This window comes from Aotus nancymaae, unplaced genomic scaffold, assembly GCF_030222135.1.
Source record: "Aotus nancymaae isolate 86718 unplaced genomic scaffold, 86718_ANA_hifiasm-v0.15.2.pri h1tg000036l, whole genome shotgun sequence".
Classification (NCBI taxonomy): Eukaryota; Metazoa; Chordata; class Mammalia; order Primates; family Aotidae; genus Aotus; species Aotus nancymaae.
The window spans coordinates 42920101-42935924 of NW_026988450.1; the positions used below are offsets into that span (position 1 = coordinate 42920101).

General features: G+C 34.6%; 2 protein-coding genes across 24 annotated transcripts in view; both read right to left on the minus strand.

Moving 5' to 3' along the window:
* Positions 1-15824, minus strand: part of LOC105733843 (RAD54 homolog B) — a 111843-nt gene that overhangs the window by 55236 nt on the left and 40783 nt on the right. Inside the window, exon 1 of one of the 23 annotated variants that reach the window (XM_064384385.1) lies at positions 3686-3773. The exons of 21 other annotated variants lie outside the window; for them this stretch is intronic. In XM_064384385.1, coding sequence (XP_064240455.1) covers positions 3686-3773 — 88 coding nt within the window. Of the gene's footprint in view, positions 1-3685; positions 3774-4640; positions 4730-15824 lie in introns of those variants that run through there. One more of the 23 variants, XM_064384394.1, reaches the window with a different exon arrangement.
* Positions 160-11488, minus strand: FSBP (fibrinogen silencer binding protein). The gene is made up of 2 exons (XM_012444164.3): positions 8496-11488; positions 160-4729 (listed from the first exon to the last, which is right to left on the minus strand). Exons 1-2 carry the CDS (start codon positions 8867-8869, stop codon positions 4204-4206), a joined length of 900 nt encoding a protein of 299 aa, XP_012299587.1. The 5' UTR covers positions 8870-11488; the 3' UTR covers positions 160-4203.

The following is a 15824-nucleotide window of genomic DNA, read 5'->3' on the forward strand; positions in this document are numbered from 1 at the left end:
CAAAGTGCTGGGATTATAGGCGTGAGCCACCGCGCCCGGCCCATTGGGCATCTATTATAATTGTCTAAATAAATGTATTTCAATTATGCCTCATCAAAAAATGTTATCACTACAGTACTGAATTATTTGTCTTAACGGCACACAAAAGAAGTACAGGAATCAGTACAAAGTATTACCTTGTATTTAAAAGAACATGTGTTAACAAAGCATTTAACCATCATCTACAGTATATATTAAACACAATTTATTACACTCTAAGTTATTTAAACGTGTATTTAAAATTTGACATTACTCTAAAAGAAGGCACACGAAAAAAACTCATATTTTAAACATTTTCATGTAAGTAAAGATAGAACAGGATAGAGTGACTCCTTAAAAAAAATGAAATAACACCAAGTTGATATCTCATCATACAAAAAAGAAAAATACTTAATTTCACTATTTTAAGAAATATGGCATTCGTTAGAAATGAGTTTCATTGACTTTTCTCAGGATGTCATTACAAATCATAGCTAGTTTCAAAAATCATACGTTGTAACAACATATCCATTTACATTCATATGGATAAGAGAAAGACAGGAAAGTGGCTATCCAGTATCTGAATTACTAATGTATTAGATGAAATAATCTATTTATTTAGTATATTTCTCAAATGTAATATATTTCTACGGAATCAAATCTACATTTAAAAAAAAAAATCACTGTTCTCTGTGTTCACCCAGCATTAAATTTTGTAATTAAAGCTCATGGCCCCCAAACAAGTATCTATAGTATGCAGGATATCTGGTGGCCTAAGTTATAGTCATCCCTCAGTATCCAAGTGGGATTGGTTCTAGGACGTCCTCTACCCCATCAAGATCCACAGATACTCAAGTCCCTTATATAAAATGTTTGTATTCACATACAATTTACACACATCCTTCCATATACTTTAAGTCATCTCTAGATTACTTACAATACCTAATACAATGTAAACGCTACATAAATAGTTATGATGCAGGATGGTGAGCCCCAAAATCGGGGGTTAGCCCAACTCCTACCTCAGTTATGCTGTCTTTTAAAATTTTGTATTACTTTTTATTGTTGTATTGTTAATTTTTTTTTTTGCTTGAATACTTTCAATCCACAGTGGTTCAATCTGCAGATGTGAAACCTGCAGATAGAGAGCCAAGTGTATATTCCATTGGTAGTAGCAAAATTTCCCCTATATATTCCCCTTAATAAAACTTGTCCTCGACAAAACTGCTAATGTTAGTTGTTAAGTAGTTCCCAAACTCAAAAAAGTCTCAATGTGAGAAACAAGAAGAAGAAAAAAAAATGTTTGGTTCCGAATTACCCTAAGATACTCTGTAAGACAATAAACAGCCTCCAAAAAGGATTATATGGTCAAATAAATAATTTTCTTTGTATAGGAATTCTCATAAACTATACTATGCTAAACATGGTTGTACAAGGGAAGGTAGACAATGAGCAGAATTATATGCATTTAAACTTTTGCAAATTAAAATTAAACAAGATTGACTTGGAAAAATTGCTGCAGTAAGCTCAAGAGTGTGATTCTGGTGTTTAAAATTATGTACAAATAGGTTTCTTACTGTATATAGCCCCTAAATGCTAATGAATTATGTCATCTAACACACTGAAGAAAAAGCAGTCTTAATGCTGGAGAAAAATATGATTGTAGCAGACTGTGTTTATGCTATTTTATGATCAGCAAAGGAATTTTCAAGGGCAATTTTGTGTATACATAATTTTTACCTTTCACAATTATTTCAGAACTTAACCACCAAAAAAGATGTCTTTTCTAGAAACATCTCATAGAATTAATGTTCCACAGAACACACTTGGGAAAACTCTGATTTGCTGTACAAAGCCAACATTCAAATTGAACATTCCATTATCAATTCATGCTGAAACTGTAAAGTGAATTACATCTCATATATTTGCTTTCAATAATTTCAAAAAATAAAGCTTACTAATGCAAATATGTATTTACTATAATTATACTGTGAAACATTACCTCAAATTAAGAATTACAAAATTCATTAGACTCAAAGAGATGTCATAGCACAGATTAAAGAGAAAAGGTAACATTGTCAAAATGATATGCCATATTACATATTCAGGACATCTTTATAATTAAGTAAGTTAACTCTACCAGGTATAAAACACCTTCGTTTTAATCCAACCAATGAAATTAAGCAGTCAGCATGCTAAAATAGTACCTTAAGAGTTCATTTTGTATTTTTTTCTATTTCTATAGCCATGACTTAAATTGCTGATTTAAGTTCCTCTCAATACCTGTCCCTAAATGCTACTCCTCCTAAATCACAACTATAATCAAATTAGTCCCCTAATACAAAGCCTTCAATGGCTTCTCATCGTATGATCAGTTAAGTCTGACTCATTATAAATAGTTTTTAATGTAATTCATAATCTGGTACCAACCACCATCCAAATTTATATCCCTCAGTTCACTTTCAACTGCTCTTCAACAAAAATTTTGAGACTAGTATGATTTAGGCACCAAGTGAGGTTCTAAAATACTCCGTTTTACTGGTTCCCAAACTTTAGCATGCATCAGAATCTCTAGAGGATTTATTAAATAGATTGCTGACCCCCCCAACAAGGTTTCTAATTTAGTTCGAATTGGAATTACATTTCTAACAAGTTCTCAAGTGATGCTGATACTGCTGGTCAGGACCCATACTTGGAAAACTATTGCTCTACTCCAAAGGCCACAAAGTGGAAGCCCAATGGTTCAATGAGGCCCACTCACATGTTGTCTGTATAATGTCTTGAAAGCATGAGTTATTTGCAAACATTTTAAAATTGGAAAATTCTGCATTAAACCAATGTAGATTCCTGGTTTTCTCCCGCATGTGAAAATTCTGCTGGAGCTAAACAGCAGCTATCCTACCTAGTCCAGGGACATGTCCTTCCTAGTCCAGGATACCACAGTCCAAACTCTCTCTACACTCACTTAAAATCACTGGATTAGCACTGCATTTGTGCTTATACACCCAATCCACTTTTTCCCATTTCCTTGTCTTTTTTCCAGCTTCTCACTCTGACTTCAAACACCCATGCTCCCCTTCACTGCTGAAATTCCACCTACCCCATTCTAAAACTTGGCTTAAAAATCCTTTCTCAACAGAACCCCAGAAAAATAGAAATTCTTAAGTAAATACTTATTAGATATTTAATATAAATTTAATATGTGCTTTAAGAATTGAGGTTTTATTTCCACAAATACTAAATTGACAATACTTAAAAAAACATAAAATTTTAATTTTGTTCATTCTGATTTTTGCTGTGAAAGAAATTTTTTCCAGAACAGGACATTTAAAATGAATTAAGATATGTCTTTAATCACACAGCCAAAATATATAATAGCATCAATGGAATACCATATCTATTTTACTCGACCAAAAATAGAGAGCGAATGGGGTAATTGATACAATTTTCCTGATTTCACAACCTAACAATCTTAAAAAACAATTTTAATGAAACAAATCCTTCTAGTATTTAAATCTAGAGAATATTTTTACGGATATTTACTTCTATCGAATAGTGGGAGGAAAATTACACAAAGAAAAACTAAGTGCTGGTCCCTGCTCTGCCATAAATAGCTTTGTTACCCAAAGTAAATCATTGAGTTCTCCCTGGACTTCTGTTTCATTACCTCTAAAGTGCAGAGGCAGAAAGAGTGTTCTCCAAATATCTTCCATCTCTAAAATCCTAGGATTTACTCCTTCAAAAGATAAAAGCATAAAAACCAATATTATACAGACAAGCTTCTTGGTATTAGGTTAGTATAGCTTCTAAATTAGACTGACTTAAAAATCTTTAACTACAGTTTTCAAAGTTCTAACTAAAAACGTTGAAGACTCAGAACTTTGAAAGAATAGGTGTTTGTCGTATTTGTGTATATCTTAGTGATCAGAATAAAATATCTTTTGTAAGGTCAACAAACTCAGAAAAAAAAAAAGAAGACAATAAAAACTATAACCATGCCATTCAATCAGTAAATTTTAATATCTCAAAATAAAATAATTAGAAAATTATATCAAAAAAGGTTTTCCATAATAGAGATTAACATTTTTTAAGAACATGTATTCTGTTTCAGGATACTCCCAAATTAAAGTAATTTGGCCAAAATCAAAATTATCCAATTGCAAGATTGACCAAAAAAAAAAAATCTTAGAGACTGTTATATTCAGGTAGATCATGCCGTAAGCGAATTGCTTTCAGCTTCTCCACTTCAATTTTTGCTCTTAGTAGTTCTTCTTCTAGCTGCTGCCTTCTTTTCAATCCATCCCTCTTCTCCTGAACATACAATCCAAAATTTTTTTGATTTTCTAAAATTATCTGATGCTCCTCTTTCAACATTTGCAGGATCTGAGGATCATACCCTAATAGTGACCTAAAGTGTTCACCACTCTCATGCCGAAAAATATCATCTCTCCTTGGAATAGAAGATGGAGACGATGTCATTCTCATATCAACAGAGGAAAGTGAAGGCGACAAGGATCTTTCCATAACATGTACTAATTCATGTTCTTCTCTTTGCTCTAAAGTATCACTTTGTTGAGAATTTAAAACCAGTGGAGGAGGTGGTTTAATGTCTTCTTCTTGCTTCACCTCCACTGTAATGGCAACAGGATGGTGATCCAACATTACCTGTAGTGAACTGGTACCAGCCTGTGCCTCCTCATCCAAGTTTGCACTATAGCACACAAAGAAGCATTATAATATGTAAATCAAATGAAGAAAACGTATATTTATAGCATAATTTTATATTTAATATACATTAAATTATATAAAGTTTTACACTATAAAGGAAGTTATGAAACCAAAAATAATCTTAACACTTGAAATACCCTAAAGTGACTAAGATTGGGATTTCAATAATATATACTTATAGGTCTCCCCCATCCTTAACTTTAAAATTGTGCTCTTAAAGAGGCAGGAAATTACAAATATTACACAAGGCCAATGAAGAAAATAAAAAAGAAAAGCCAGTTTTAATGTTGTCAAATAGACACCTATTTTCCCCACAACCCTGAGGTTCTCAAATGGCATAAAGAGTCATTTAATGCATTCTCAGTCTTACTATCCCCAGACCTTAGCCCTAGACCTCCTATTTCTGCTCTCCTGGACTGATCTTAAAACCACCAAGGCCCATAACTCCTAGGGGGACAGTGAAAGGCCATCTATGGGACATACTGATTTCTGCATTTGCCCAAAAAATAAAACATAAAGACTGTGTATATCCTAACTTTCTTATATCAGATGCAGTGGCACTTCCCTTTTACCTATCCTGAACCAGATGACTCAGGTGCTCTTTAAGTCTTTCAAACACTGTTCAGGTAAATTTTCACAACAGCAACAGTTTTAATCCACCACTGCATACTGAGTACCTAGTAGGTACTATACTTAGAACCTAGTAGATGCTCATTATATGATGAATGACTGAAAAAACAAATTAAATGAATTTTTAATAAAACATTTTAATAGCCTGTAAACATATATTAAAGGTTTATTACCTTTACAGATGATTTCCACCAAATATGCATTTTAGTGGAGACAACGACAGCTTTAGCATAAACTTCAACACACCAAGTTATATTATAAATGCAATAAACCTTAAAATTCTGTTTTTTAAACATAATTTTATGTATAACATGAAGCTGTGAATTAAGAATATCTGCTCCTTGAGGTTTTTTTTTTTTTAATTATGCTTCTGCCTAACTAAACATAAAAGTTACAGAGGGAAATGAGATTATTGAACATTAATGGAAACATTTTATTTAATATCATATGGAGAAGATTTTACTAATGATAAGGAACATAATTAAAAGAATATTTTATATATGGATAATTAAAATGCTGGAACAAGTTCAAGTAGAATGCATGGAGAAAGATTAAAACTACCCGTATGTCACTTACCAATGGCATTAAATTGCCAGAAATATCAGATATTTATCTAAGAGACAAAATGAAACATATATATAGTATATAATGAAAAATGTATTGGTAGATTACATAAATTCATTGTTGTTCTTGTCCCTATTTGTCTTATTTTATGATTTCCAAAAACAAAACAATTAATTATAAATGTAATTCAAAGTAGCAAAATCTGCTTCTATTAATGGCTCTGCTAAAACCTAGAATGGGAAAAGGTTAAAACTGCATATGAAAATTAAGTTTTTTAAACCACGTAATTACTATTTCAAATTAGTATGTACAATAGACTATAAACATAGACATTATACTCCCAAGTAAATTAAAAACATGCCTTATATCTGGAACATTCCATTTCAGCTAACACATTACAACTAAGGCATAACAATGTAAAAAAGGAGAAAAAAAAGCTTTAGAGCAGGTCACAAAAATGACAGAGAAGAACTTGAGAATCAGAACTTTGAAGATCAGTTTACAAAAACACAAAATATAAACTGATGTTAAGGAAAGGTAAAAATAAAGACATAAGGCAATGTGAGTTACAGAAATAAATAGCCTTACAAAACAGGTATGTATTTTTAAGTATGTTAATGCAAACACTAGCATTTTCATTAGTAAAAAGGGAGAGTTTGGTAAGATTAGCAGGCATATTTATATAGAAGTATAGTCAAGATTATAGAATAATCATAAACTTCTGAGATTAAGATTCAAGGATGATGTCAAATAAATATAAGCACATTGAAGAAATAAGCTAATATGGAGAAAATGTCAATGTAGACACACTAACATAAGAATTTAAGAGGCATGTTTCTTATATTCTTCCCTTTAAAATCTAACAAATTGGTATTATTTAAGCCATAGGTATAGAAATGCACAAATCAACTCATTTTTATCACAGAAACACTGATGTTCCAAAAGATTTTGTGTGTGTGTGAATATTGTATACATACACACACAAATGGTCAAAATGTAACCAGATACTTGTATATTTATATACTCATTGTATGTAATTCTCTTCTATACTCACCGTATTTTTAAAATATGCAACTAACTAAAATTAGTTTCTACATGTAGTTTTCAAATTATAAAAATTTATACCTACTAGCCAAAAGTTACAGTTTTATACCTGCAATGCAAAAAACACTTTTCTCTATGGTTCAAGGGGGAGAAAATTCACATAAGCAGCACAGTATAAAACAATTTTGCTGTGTAGTTTTCTGGATATCCAGCTATTGGGATTTCATCATTTGTCATCACAGTGAACATTTTAACCAGTGGCCCCAAGAATTAATCCACTGTGTATTCATGTCCTGGATTCCCACTGGTGATATTTTTTTACTGAGCTGTCAAGTAGAAATAAGCAGTATCTGGTAAGAAGCTAGGCTCAAAAATACTTTCCTAGTAAATTACCAAAATAATATGTACACTTAGCTACAAAGCGTTTTTTTCTGTTTCTCTCCTAATGTCAAAGGGATTTCACAATAATCAATAATTTGCTTATATAATGCCTCTCCCACCAGTAGAAAAGCACATTGTGGAAAGCTTTGTTTGAAAGCCCCTTCAAACTAATGAGGAGTTTACAATTTGTTTAAATTACCCTAAATGGTTCAGAATAAGAATGTAGCTGCCATTTTTGTATTTTGCCAGAGGTTACAATCCGAATTAGTGGCAAGATAATAGTTTTGAAAATTCCAAGGCAAATAGTTACATAGAACACAAGTTTAACCAAAAAATTGCTTCTAACTCTAAAAAAAACCCAGTTGCTCTTAGGGGTATTTTAAAATTTATAATTTCATATCCTTGCAAAACAGTAAGAGAAAGCTTACTCTTTCCTATATGACCCAAGATCAAAGTGAAACTAGACCATTAAGGAATAAAAAGAACAACAACTTTAAATTTTATTAAGTAAACTGAATCCCCAATTCGGCATTAATTCCCTTTAGTTGTGTTCATCTTTATTTTAAATGTGTTGGAAAAATAATTTAAACTGTCTTTATATATACAATCACGCCATTAACAAGTTTACTTATTGATTTTAGTTCTATTTGTTAGTTAATGCATATTCAGTAAGTGTAGACAATGACAATTCATAAAAAAGCAAAGGTTCCATTTCTCTAGAAACTGCTAACTTTATATAAATTTTACATAAAATTAAAAATTCCAGTGAAATGTAATCTTAAATTTGAAAAAAATTCTCTCTCAGAAGCAAACTAAATAATTTAATTTTAAAGCTTAAAAAGTTTATGAAGTGATGTCACAAATTTCATCCCACTTACTCCTCCCTAATCTTTACTTTTAGAAACTACAGGGGGGAAGGGGGAGGGGAAGACAGTTAAAAAGTAGCTTAAATGCAACAGAAAAATTCCTTATAGCCTCACTTTTCTCTTTTCAAAAAATGCAAAACAAAGACACTATTCATTGCTCCCATTGTGGGGATGCTTACTATGCATATCTCTGCCACAACTAAGCCAAAGCCCAATGGATAGGAGGCGCCATAATTTTCCGTAACAAAATAAAATAAAGCTTACCTTTGTATGTGGTTCCTGTCTCTTACCAGGCAAAAACTGGAAATCTGGGGAATCATCTCCATAACTTTCTTGGTTGGCTCAGAAATACTGCTTTTAAAATCTGATTGGGTCTCTTTTTGCTGCAATAGCTCCTGTTTGGCATATTCTTTGAGCCTTTTGTAAAGGGTGCGTAGGCCTTGTGCTGTTCGAGGAGGGCGGTCTACTCCAATTGCATTATAGTTAACTGCTATGATATCCCAACATCTATTCTTTTCCACTATTACTGAATGTTTATTAGTGTGTTCTTCGAGAATTTTCACATATGGCTTCACAAGCTTTAGCAAATCAAGCTTTTCAGATAAGGTAAAATTGGAAGATCTAGCCTTTCCTACCATTGTTCTTTTCAAATTAAGTAGGCAGTTTCTGAAACCACCATGCAGCCTTCAGCTCTGCTCAGCTCTTTTCACAAACAGAAAAAGATCAGGCTTAACTAGGCTAGCCTCATTTAGGCCCACGCCTACAGGGGAGGGTTTATTAAAATTCCTCCAGCTTAAGCTGACGCAGGTTCAGGAAATCTGCTTAAGCCAAGCCTGACCTACATAAAGCTTCTCACGAAGAAGACAGGAAGGCACAAGCAAAACACACTTGTGTATAAAGGGAACAGCTCGAGACAGGATTTAATACACAAAGGTCTAGAGATAAGCATGGAACACAGCTAAAAATTAGCTAATTTAGTGAGAATATCAAATTTCACACATGTATGCCTAGCTGACAGACTGAACTGCATTGCAGTATCACTTTAATAAAAACAAAAGAGGAACTGTTTTGTGCTATTTATTTACAAATCCAGTAGACAGAAAACTAAAAGATATAATGAGTAGTGAATTAGTAATTCCTAACAGAGCCCCTCATCACTGTTTCTGAGCTGAGTGTTCTCCCTTACAAAATCTGCATAATGCTGGACCTGCTGTCAATCAGGAATTGCATATCCTCTAGCTAGTTAGGTTACACCCAGACCCAGACTCCACAGTAAAGCTAAGCTTCTCCTTCATTTTACAGTCTACATTAGCCTCTGCATATTTTTTTCAGTTAAGAAGAAATTTTTATAGAACATTCTATCTAAAGAGCAGGTAAAAATCTTATTTTTAAAGCAATGGATTATTCTAGCCGTAACGTATGTGAATATGCTAGCCTGCCTTATCATGTGTAAAAAATCACTATTCATGGTGAGAAACAGTATAATCACACCTTAAGACTCCACACACAAAATCGAATTTGCTATTATAATAGAGCCAGATTTTTTATTTAGCTATATTCACACAGTCTGGACTACGAAAGGAAACAGCTAGTCTAGCCATTTTCAAGGCCACCAGTTTCAGTGCTTAGAATTTATTTGTGAACCCCAGTATGAAAATACATGATACATAATAATGTAAGTAAGACAAGGCTATTTTCTCACAATATACATGTTTTTTCCAGATAGGGGAATAAATCAGAACATATTTGAACACAGTTCTATCCAATCAAACTATTACTGAACAACTGTGATAGTATTAAGAGGTGGGGAAATAAATTTTTTTAATTACCACGTATAAAAATGCTCCCAGGCACTGTGCAAGACCCAGTGAAATCAAAAGTCAATCTAGATACAGCACCTATCCAGGGAACCGTATTTCCACAGAAATGCCATAAATTCTCAATTATCTTGTTTTTCATTCTTTTTAACAATGGAGAAGCAAATTAAATTTATTGAGCTCTCACCGTGAGCCAGACAATGGGTTAGAAGCTTTAAATGTATTATCTTTCAGAAAACCAGTGAAAGACTGCTGGATGTCCTATGGAATGCTAGGTGTGGTCTGGTATACCCCACTGAGTAATTTGATTCTATAATAGTTCTTTCCTTTCATGGTCTTTGAGCAGTTTTACAGCTCTGTAAATTGTAGAAATCAGCAATGCAAATGATTCTTGTCCATAGAGATGCAAAAAAAAATCGACCTGCCCCAACAACGACTGGACCACAGGTACTCAAAATCATTACAGCATTTCTAGCATTTTCTGAGCTTTCACAACATTAAAAGAGAACCAAAGAAAGAACACAGGGTATGTATTTTATTTAGATAATTATTTTGTTATTTTCTGAAGAAATACAAGTATTATTATAAGAATGAAATACTACTAAAATATGAAAAAATGTTCAATCTCGTTAGTTATCAAGGAAATGTATACTAAAAATGATTTTCATTCATAGATTGGCAAAATTTTTTAAGACTTAAAATGCCAAGAGTAAGGCCAGGCTCACTGGCACATGGGCCTATAATCCCACAGTTTTGAGAGGCCAAGGATCGCTTGAGCACAGGAGTTCAAAACCAGCCTGGGCAACATGGAGAAACCCCGTGTCTACTAAAAATACAAAAATTAGCCAAGTATGGTGGCATGTGCCTGTAGTCCCAGCTACTCGGGAACCTGAGGTGGAAAGATCATTTGAGCCCAAGAGGTTGAGGCTGCAGTGAGCCATGATCATACAACTGTACTCCAGCCTGGATGACAGAGCCTAAGAAGAAAAAAAAGAAAGAAAAGAAAAGAAAAAAAATGCCAAGAGTGGATAAGGATACAAGGGAAGGAGTACTCTTCTGTACTGTTGAAGGGAGTGTAAAATGACGTTTTGGATAGTGATCTGGAAGTAGCTACTAATATTTTACATGACTAAGAAATCTTCTAAAACTGTAGTAATTTTATGTCTTAGAACCTACCCTAGAAAAATACTCAAAATGCACATGGGAGCAATGACGCATTCTACGTAGTGGCATAGAGTGGAAGCAATCTAAAAGCACAGCAGTTGCAGTTAAAATCATACAACACATCCATAACATGGTCTACTCCAAGCAGTATTAAATCAAAGAAGCAGATTATAATATATTTGAATATATCATGCTGTTGATGAGAAAAGTCAAACTCTGTATAAAATATTTTCAGAGATTTATTCTGAGCCAAATAATCATGACCGTGGCCCATGACACAGCCCTCAGGAAGCCTTGAGAACATGTGCCAAGGTGGTCGGGGTATAGCTTAGTTTTATATATTATATATATATATATTTATAGATTTTATATATATTATAGATTTATATATTTTAGGGAGGCATGAGACATCAACCAAATATATTTAAGAAATACATTGGTTTGGTTCAGAAAAGCAGGACAACTCAAAGTGGTGAAGGAGGCAGGGGGGGGTTCCAGGCTATAAACATTTTCTGGTTTACAATTAGTTGAGTTTTTCTGAAGACCTGGGATCAACAGAAAGGAAATGTATGTTCAGGTTAAGATAAAGGATTGTGGAGACCAAGTTTTATTGCGCAGAGGAAGCTCTCAGATAGGAGACCTCAGAGAGAACAGGCTGTAAAATGTTTCTTATCGGACCTAAAAAGGTGCCTGGATCTGGAAAGGAAGAAAGGAAAACAAGGGGAAAGTAGATTCTCTATAGAATGTGGATTTTTTTCCCATAAGGGAAGGCTTTGCAGGGACATTTCAAGATATGGCAGAGAAACATGTTTTGGGGTAAAATATTTTTATTTTCTTCCATGTTATCCCAGAGTCAGAGAATTTATGGTTTATAAGGGCATGACTCCCCAGACTCCTTAGATAGGAATTTGAGCAAGAAAAAAAAAAAAAAAAATCAGAGCTTAGTCCTCGATGCAGACAGCACAAATTAGTGATAACCTATGTAAACTGTAATTGATGATTAATCTGAAATATTTATTACTGTTTTGATTCTATTATAATAAAATTATCTTTCTAGATTAACATAGAATGGACAAGTTTTTAATTTAAAAAGAAGGCATACTACTGATGCAGAATTGAGTGGAAAACACTGTGTAGGACTTTCTAAAGCAGACTACAAGAAGTGTCATGGATATAGCTGTCAAAAACATTACAAATATGTGTGCAAACGCTAGAATCACTTCCAGTTTATGGAACTGGTAAAAGAAATTGAATGACTTTTTTGTTATTTGCCAATGCTCACTGGTGTAGTCACAGAGTTTTATGGAGCTGTCTGAGAGTAAAAAACTCAAACTGTTTTTCCTCTGCTCTCACACCAGAACAATCACCACGGAAGACTTGTGCAACCAAATGTGTGGCAGTTTCTCCCCACACACCAAGCAAGAAATAAGTTCTTCAATGGAGAGTAGCTGGGTGTCCTCCAACTCAACTCCAACACTATCTACCAGGATATAGTGTTAGATCTCACAGGTTGAGGGCTCAGTACCACAAACCCCATGGCCCCACCAGTCACAAGGCTGGGCCTCCAGAACAGCTGATGGAAAAGTTTCGAGTTGGGGTTTTGACAACCGCCTCTGGGTTCTACGAGTTTGCTAGAGTGGCCACAGAACTCCAGAAACATGTTTACCAGTTTATTATAAAGGATATTACAAAGGATACAAATGAAGAGCTGGATGTAAGAGATGCATAGGGTGAGTTATGGTGGAAGAAACACAGTTTCCATGCCCACCCTAGGCACAACCTTCCAGAAACCTCCACTTGTTCAGTCATCTAGAAGCTCTTCAAACACAGGGCTTTTGGGTTTTTTATGAAAGCCTCATTACATAGGCATGACTGATTAAATCATTGGCCATTGGTGATCAATTTAACCCTCAGCCTCTCTTCTCTCCCAGATATAGGGGTGAGGCTGAAAGTTCCACCCCTCTAATGGTGCCTTGGTCTTTCAGGTAAACAACCCGCATCCTGAAACTACATAGGGGCCGTCAGTCATCAGTCAATCACTAGCACACAAACAGGCATTACTATGGCGGTTCTAAGGATTTTAGGAGTTGTATACCAAGGAAATGGGGTCAAAGACCAAATATATATTTCACAATATCATATTACTAACTTCAGTTGGAGATTTTTGTGAAACAAAATGCTTACAAAACAGTCAAACAAAGGCAAAAAAAAATCAACCTAAGTGTCTACCAACAGATGAACAGATAATGAACTGCATATATACAATGGAATATTATTAATATTATTTGGTTATAAAAAATGAAATCCTGTCATTTGCAAAAACATGGATGGAACTGGAGGTCATTATGTTAAGTGAAATAAGGCAAGCACAGAAAGACAAATGCCGTCTATGTTCTCACTCATATGTGGGAGCTAAACGAGTGAATCTCGTGGAAGTAGAGACTTGATTAGTGGTTACCAGAGGCTGGGAAGGAGAGGCAGGGATTAAGAGAGGTTGGTTAATGGGTACAAAACTACAGTTAAACAGAAAGAATAAGATCTAGTGTTCAATAACATAGTAGGGTGTCCATAATTAACAACGATTTATTGTATAGTTTAAAACAGAAGAATTGGGATGTTCCCAACATAAAAAAAAGTTCGAGGTGATGGCTGTCCTAATACTCTAGTCAAAGACAATAAAATCTTGGGACCCCAAACTCATTATGCCAAAGGGAACATTAAACCTAGAAAATGAGTCATGCAACACTGCCTTTCCTTCCTCCTCTTTCCCTCCATAGCTATAATTTCACAACCCTGTGTCATAGCATTACATGTTAAGTCAGGGTCCCACAACGGCAAAAGGACATATACCTCCCTCACAAATTTCTCACAAGAAAATGCCTTCTTAGTCACTAAAACCTTTCAGGATACATATCCCCCTATAAAACCAGCACATGCCAGTTGTAACCTTCGGTGTTCAACCTAAGTTTAATTCTTAAAACTGAGTTCTATTAAATCTCACACTGACAATGTCAATTACAACCTTACCTTCCCAGGTACAGAACAAGGACAAGACAAAAAAATCACTCCTTCAATCATGTCTTTTGCAGGGACATGGATGGGGTTGGCAGCCATTATCCTCAGCAAACTAATGCGGGAACAGAAGACTGAATACCGCGTGTTCTCACAAGTGGGAGCTGAATGATGAGAACACATGGACACACTGGGGGGAACACACACTGGGGCCTATAGGGGTGCTAAGGAGAGCATCAGGAAGAATAGCTAATGGATGTTGGCTTAATACCTAGGTGATGGGATGATCTGTGCAGCAAACCACCATAGCACACGTTTACCTATGTAACAAACCTGCATATCCTGCACATGTACCCCTGAACTTGAAATAAACGTTGAAGAAAAATAATAATAGTAATAATCCAAGGGAATAAAATGAAATTTTTAAATTAAAAAAAAATACTCCTTCGCCTACCCCAAGATGGATGGATAACTGACTCTATTTTTTTTTTTTTTTTTTTTTTTGAGACGGAGTTTCGCTCTTGTTACCCAGGTTGGAGTGCAATGGCGCGATCTCGGCTCACCGCAACCTCCGCCTCCTGGGTTCAGGCAATTCTCCTGCCTCAGCCTCCTGAGTAGCTGGGATTACAGGCACGCGCCACCATGCCCAGCTAATTTTTTGTATTAGTAGAGACGAGGTTTCACCATGTTGACCAGGATGGTCTCAATCTCTTGACCTCGTGATCCACCCGTCTCGGCCTCCCAAAGTGCTGGGATTACAGGTTTGAGCCACCGCGCCCAGCCCATAACTGACTCTCTACTCTGTCTTTTCAAATGTTTACCTTACCTTATGTAAAACACAGATTTACTGAGCCTCACAAAAATGTAGCCATTTGTCTCACTGCCTCCTTTACCTTCCTTTGTCCCTTCTGCTTGCTCTTTACTCTTCAGTACTGAGTTCTATAAACTCTCTTTTGGAAAGCGCACGTAACAGATGCTCTTGTGACTTGTGTTTTTCCCAGGTGCATCCTTAAACACTGGCTTAATAAACCTCTACTGATTGAGTCACCTTTTTGGTTAATACGCTGATTTGATCATTACACATTGTATGCATATATCAAAGTATCATATACACTCTCAAAATATGTACAACTATTATGCATCAATAAATAATAAAAATAAACTGCAAAAATAAAAAATATATATAAGTTTACCCATTTTGGGGGTTTTCATTTACTTACGGAGGCTCCCGTATCATATAAAATTTATGTTAAATAAATTTTATGCTTATGAAATACAATAGAAAAATGGATGTAGAATACAGATAATTTAATGAATAAAACATAAATGTCCAACATATTAAGAACTCCACAAGTAAAACAGGAGATACAAATTAAAAGATAACAGTAGGTTTTCCTCATTCAATTGGCAAAATTTAAAAAGTTTAGCAATGTGTTAAAGAAGATGGGAAAATAAAATCTCTCATACACTAATGATGGCAGTCATTTTGGAAGGCAACTTGGTAGACCATATTAAAGTGTAATGCAAACACATTATGATCTGACAACTTCTGAGAAATACATGCAAATGTTCGCAAGACCACATGCACAAGGATGTTCAC

Bases quoted from the DNA above. Each gene is read 5' to 3' on its own strand.
- FSBP (XM_012444164.3), bottom strand. From the start codon at position 8,869: ATGGTAGGAAAGGCTAGATCTTCCAATTTTACCTTATCTGAAAAGCTT. The intron at 4,730-8,495 runs GTAAGCTTTATT...TGTGTGCTATAG, and splicing joins GACAGGAACCACATACAAAG to TGCAAACTTGGATGAGGAGG.